Here is a 6,253-nt window from a genome sequence, read left to right on the forward strand (position 1 = left end):
ATCTATAAAATAGGTAACTTTAGGTAACAGATCACTGTACACAACCATAACGACGTTTAGCCAATGGGATGGTGTGTGTGCACAGTAACAGCATAATCGCAAGAGAGAGATTAAATCATAACTGTAGGCTTTATCTCCTACTTATAGAGTTTATCTGTGGGTATAATAATTTTGGGCCTTGCAGTTCATAAGCCCAACTGTGTCATTGTATAGCTGTCATGTGATTGCCCTTTATTGGGCTTTTAAGTATATGGGCCTTGTATAGGTCCATAACAGTTCTCAACCGATTCAGATGTGCAAACCCGTTCTAAATTGGTTTTGAACCGGTTTCAAACTGGTTTCCATATCGATTCTTTTGATTCGGTTCAATTTTTTGAATTAGTTTATAAAACCAGTTCTGTTCTTAAAACTGGTTCAAAAAATACAATTCGGTTAGGTTCGGTTATTTACATCATCCTATTGCAAGAGGCTTACATGAATTCAATCTATGACCCCTCCGAATCACATAACAACAACACCAACAGTTATGCCAAGGTTCACCTTTAGAGATAATATTACAGAGGAATAGGAGAAAATAAGAGACAGACACTTTGTTCCTCACTTAAATGCATTTTGGAGTTTCTTACAGCAGTTTATCATGGAATATGACAAGCGTTAATCAATGTAGATGAAAGAGTTTGCATCCTTTTACACAACTTAAAGAACCAAGGACCAACAACACAAATAAAAGATGTGAAATTAGTTCAAAGGAGAAAACATACATTATGATTCAAAAGAAATCAATATCTAAATAATTACCAGAAGGCGTCACACCAGGCACCTTTTCAGCTGTTGTGACTGCTTTCATGGCCTGTTGTCTTGGCACCTCTGGAGGATTTGTACAACGGATCAGTGCCCAGTTAACATTATGAAAGAATGGATGTTGTTTTATCTCTGTTGCTCCGCGTCTATAGGCAAGACGATGCTGAGGCTCTTTCACAAGCAAACCCCTGATCAAGTCCTTGGCAGCAAAGCTCACAGCAGGGGATTCCGGAAATCTCAAGGGCTGGCCAACAACATTGAATAGAGTTGCGCGATTTGCTGAACCCTTGAATGGTGTTCTACCAAACAAAAGCTCATATAAGAATATCCCAAACGTCCACCAGTCTACAGCACTGCCATGCCCTTCACCTTTGATGATTTCAGGTGCCAGGTACTCGTGCGTGCCCACAAAGGACATCGATCGGGCGCTTGTGGGCTCAGCCATAAGCTCAGGGAGAGGGATCACCTGATTATGCATGTCAGTCTTTGGTTTGAACTTTTTCTCTTTCTTGGATTTGCCAGAAAGAAACCGCGGGGTAAAACATGAAGGTTGGATGCAGTCTGGCTGCATTACACAAGTTGGCTCAATGCATGCAGGCTGCATGCAGTATCCTGAGGATTTTGTCTCCAAGCTGGAGTTTGATGACTTTACTAGAGTTGGACTGACGGCACACCTTAGAGAGAGATCAAAATCTGATAGCATTATATGTCCATCTTCTCTCACCAACACATTCTCAGGTTTAAGGTCTCTATAGATGATCCCAAGCATGTGCAAGTACTCCAAAGCAAGGAGAACTTCTGCCACATAAAACCTGCATAGCACAGATTTATGAAATGACAACATAGTCGTACCCTCCTTGACATTTTTCAAAACATTCAACAACAAAAAAAGCATCTTTGTCAAAGTCCAGGTCTCCTAAACAGATCACTAAGACATAATATACAAGCAGCTTAATATATTTGTCACCTAGACAGGACATAGGATTGAGAGAGCTAAGTCACATAGCATTCACAAGAATTGAAGTGAAAATTGACCAGAACATGGTGATTGGTAGGACCGCTTAGCACTACTGAAGTTTATAAAATTTACTCAGAATGTCACAATTGTGGATGTGGAAATGGGGGGAAGTAGAGAACTAAAGTAATTATAAAGGCAGAAAAAGAAAAGGTAGAGCGTGCAAGCAAGCATAATCTTATCCAATTTGGTTGACATCCTTAAAAAGAGTTCGAAAATCACAATGGTTTTCGGACAATAAAGGGAGTGGAAAAGAACATCAAGGCTACTTAGAAATCTCAGGCCATGTTCTGCTAAATATATGGATTTTCTAAGGAGTTAGGGATTTGAAAGTCACAAACAAATGACCATTTGTATTATTGACATATGATAAAATATAAAATTTCTCATGGTCCTTGAGGCACAATGAACGGGAAGTACACTGTGTCAATCCAGCTTTTCATTTATATTATGAAAACCTCAGCTGGTTCCCATATTATCACAGAAAAAAATAGAGCTTTCCTTAACCAATACAGTTTCCTTCTGGTTCCATGGAACACTCGAGTTCATATATCAGGTTCACTCATCTGTTGCTCGTATATGTTTCCGCATGCTCTGCATGTTATATGTAGATAGAATTGCAGGGTACAAGCAAGGAGAAAAAAAAGAAAATGGAATTGCTAACCTGGCAGCATGTTCTGAAAAATACTTCCCAGTTTGTCTTTGCCTGAGTGCATGCAGGTCCCCACCAGGGCAAAATTCCATTACCAAGCAGGAGAATGTCTCTGTCTCAAAGTGTGTGTATAATGTAGGTAAAAAAGGATGATCTAGAGACTGCAATATATCTCTCTCTGTCTGCGCCCTCAGATGCTTCTTTCGACCTGCCAGCTCAGTTTTGTTCATTACTTTCATGGCAAAACAAGTCCTTGTGCCACTTAACTCTGCTAGATATACACTTCCTATGTCTCCACTTCCCAATTTCTTCAACAACCTGAAATGTCTCATTTCCAACACCCCGTCACGAGCTCGGATGGCATGAATTGCTTCCCATCTTATATCATTTGCCATGTGGGGTTTATACAAAGCACTGCTCAAACTACTGGTGCTGCTTTCATCACTAACATCGCTTCCAGTACTCCCTCTACAGATGCTGGTCTTCCTGCTCTCATTAAATTCACAGGAATTAGTAACTTCTCCACTTTCAACTGACTTATCAATACTAACACATTCACTGACTCCAGTATTGGTAAAACTTTCTTTGGCTTCTGAATAGGCAGTGGCAGAATAGAAACTATTCTGAGGACTTGGACAAAAAGTAATCTCGGAGTGACAGTAACTCTTTTTTTGATCAATAACTCCTTTTGATGAACCTAATACGTGACTGTCAGATTCTAATTTGCCACTAGAATCACAATTCTTGGAATCTTCGGATGGTTGCTTGATGCACAATTTTTTTTCCATTGTGGAGATATTCTTCCCTAAACAACTTTCAACAGTCTTATTAAGGCTCACATAGTCAGATTTGCCATTAGGGTTATAATACTGCTTCGTCATATTTGGAAATCCTTCTTCATGCGCCACACTGTTAGCCTCCTGACAGGAATTCTTTTGATTAACTACATATCTGTTTTGATGGTGGATGGTCTTCATTCCATAATTATGGTGACCGGAATGATTCCTAGATGCTCTTAAGGGAGGCCGGGAAGTGTCAGATGTCGAAGGAGGATCAAGATCTACCCCAGAAACTGAATTTTGAATCTCTGATAAGGACTCTGCTCCATCAACAGGTGACTCCATCAAGAAATTTTTAATAAGCTGCAAAATCCAACTCAACACAGTGAATTACTGAGATTTACTCATTCAAAAATCTCCTCCTACAAAATTTTCTTATTAAAAATAAAAATAAAAGAGTAACACAATATGCCAGATGAAATAAGAAACACTGAAATGACCCAGAATGGAAGTCAAATACCCAAAATAAAGAACAACATCAGAAAATTGGCAAGGGACTTATAGCAGATACAATCATCAGAAAACCATCTAATTTAACAGAATCCATTAGACAGGAACGGGTGAACCCAAAAGCAAAACATTAAAATCAGACAAGGCAAACCCTTTTATCCCAACATAAAGCATTCAAAATAAAATAAAATTAAAGAGGCTTTCAGATAGCGAAGTTTCAGTCTTTTACAAATTTACCAAGAAACCCAGTTCCTCTCTGGTCAACACGGAACAAAACAAAAAAAACCCAACTTGACAAAATCAACGCCCTCCCCAGTTTTTGATTCAAAAAATGCATTAACTTGTACCAACACCCAAGTTAAAGTTTTTTTATTCTTTAAAAGCCACCTTCAGATTTTTCTTTGATTGTACTCCAGGAACAGTGATTAAAAGCCACCCCATAAAGAAAGGCAGCAAAAGGGTATGCATAGAGCAAGAAAGAAAGAGCACATACCTGATCAAAGGATTGAAATAGCAATGCAATTGCAGAACAAGAAACCTTCTTCCATGACTATGGAACAAGTTCTGTGTGCATAGAACCAAGAAAAACCACACTCCCGGAAAGTAAAGCAACTTTGGTGTGCCTTTTGCAACTCTGAAGAGCCTCAGATCCAATCGAAAATGAAGGGATAAAACAAATAAAAACTGTAACAATAACAAAAGAAAAAGAGAAAAAAAAATACTAATATTATGTTGTTTTAATTTTTGGCTCTAGTTTTTTTTTTTTTTTTTTTTTTTCCTTCCTTTTCTTTTCTGTTAGTTTTTTGGATGATGCAGAGATTTTGGGCTTTGGGAATTGCAGAAAACGAAGCCAACACCACAAGCAAAGCTAAAAAGAATAAAAAGATTAAAAAATTGTTTCCAAAAATAAAAAAGATTAAAAATTGGAATTCCTTATCTTAATGGTAATGTTCACAAAGTTTAATGCTTATTTTAGGAGCCGTTTGGTAGGAGTTATTTTTCAGAATTTTTGAAAAATTAAATTTTTTTAAATTTTTAATTTTTAGATATTATCATAAACTGAATGTAAAAATTATATTTCTAAAAATCGAGATTATCAGATAAATTTTTTTTCTCCTTTTCAAACACCCCCTTGATGCACAAAGAGAAGGGAAATGGGTTATGGCTGGCATGGGGCACTCTCATTCTTGAACCATGAGGCACTCCTTGAGATTTATTAATAAGATAATATATTTTTTCTACTCAATTAAAAAAAGTAGTGGACTACATTTTTTTATTTTTTGTAATGCGACTCAATTCATGTTTGTCTCTGTAGCTGAAGATATCTTCTCTCACATAAGATTAATAAATCTTTTTTAATATGTTGCTTTTTACTGCTTTCAACTTTTTGAGGATATTTTCTTTTCCTTTTTTATTGTCCTTCTTTTATTTTATTATAATACAAAATATGGGGTCGTTTGAATTCTGTTTTCAGTTTTTGAATTTTCAAAAAAATAAAATAAAAATACTTGTTTGATAAATTCTGTTTTCTAAAAATTATAACTATTTTTAAGTTTTTAGAATCAAATTCAGAGAACATATTTGAGTTATTTTTATTTTGTGTTTTGAATTTTAACTTTTAAAACAAAAAAAATATTTCACTAATTATTCTGCAAAATAGTTTTTAAAAAAATAAAAAGACAATCAAACAGATTTCTATTTTCTTGCTTTTTTTCGTTTGTGTTCTGTAAAGTATGGGGTATGGTGTTAATTAAATATGCTAATAGGGAAAATTTGTTGTGATTTATACGTTACTGAATATATATTTTTTTTTTTTGGGAAAGAATATATTGTTTTTATATTAATAAGTGATTGTGTTTCTTTTAAAAAATTTAAATTTAAGTAAAATATAAAATATAGAGTCAAAGAGAAAAATACTTCAAATTATAAAATATATATAATTTGAAAGAATTTAAAGTTAAAAAGAAAGAAAGAAATAAAATATAAGAATCACATGTGCATTATTTTTAAAAGATACTAAATTAAGAGAAAAATTATTTTCAAAATAGTATACTTCAATTTAATATATAAAGGTCGATTAAACTTATAGTATATTTCTTTTGGGGTAGGATATTGTAACAATTAATTACTGTTCCTACCAATATTACTATCAATGTTACTACTAATCAATTTCACCATTAGATCGATTATGTTGATCCAACGGTTATATTATTTCTATCTGTGTATGATTATGATTTCCCATATTTAATGTGAAAGCATTAAATATGAAAAATCATAACTATATAAAGGTGAAAATAAATATAAAGTATTAAATATGGAGAATCATAATCATACAAAGATGGAAATAAATATAACTGTTAGGATCAATATAATCGATCTAACAATGAAATTGATTGGCAATAATACTAATTAGTTGTTACAATATCCTTTCTCATTTCCTTTTAAATAAAAAAATCTTTGTCGATTATTAAATAAGGAAATATAAAATATCTCATT

The 6,253-nt window shown here is 34.2% G+C and overlaps 1 protein-coding gene across 1 annotated transcript; it reads right to left on the reverse strand.

Moving 5' to 3' along the window:
* Nucleotides 1-516: 516 nt before the first annotated feature.
* On the reverse strand, nucleotides 517-4,406 carry LOC133289821 (protein kinase PVPK-1-like). Its single transcript, XM_061487825.1, has 3 exons — nucleotides 4,251-4,406; nucleotides 2,481-3,610; nucleotides 517-1,613 (listed from the first exon to the last, which is right to left on the reverse strand). Exons 2-3 carry the CDS (start codon nucleotides 3,590-3,592, stop codon nucleotides 770-772), a joined length of 1,956 nt encoding a protein of 651 aa, XP_061343809.1. The 5' UTR covers nucleotides 3,593-3,610; nucleotides 4,251-4,406; the 3' UTR covers nucleotides 517-769.
* Nucleotides 4,407-6,253: the final 1,847 nt, after the last annotated feature.

Source organism: Gastrolobium bilobum, unplaced genomic scaffold (genome assembly GCF_033153095.1).
Source record: "Gastrolobium bilobum isolate Gb01-03AN ecotype WA unplaced genomic scaffold, APGP_CSIRO_Gbil_v1 utg4848, whole genome shotgun sequence".
Taxonomy (NCBI): Eukaryota; Viridiplantae; Streptophyta; class Magnoliopsida; order Fabales; family Fabaceae; genus Gastrolobium; species Gastrolobium bilobum.

Coding starts and splice junctions, on each gene's coding strand:
- LOC133289821 (XM_061487825.1), bottom strand. CDS start 3,592: ATGGAGTCACCTGTTGATGGAGCAGAGTCCTTATCAGAGATTCAAAAT. Junction 1,614..2,480: donor TTTTCAGAACATGCTGCCAG/GTTAGCAATTCC, acceptor TGTGCTATGCAG/GTTTTATGTGGCAGAAGTTC.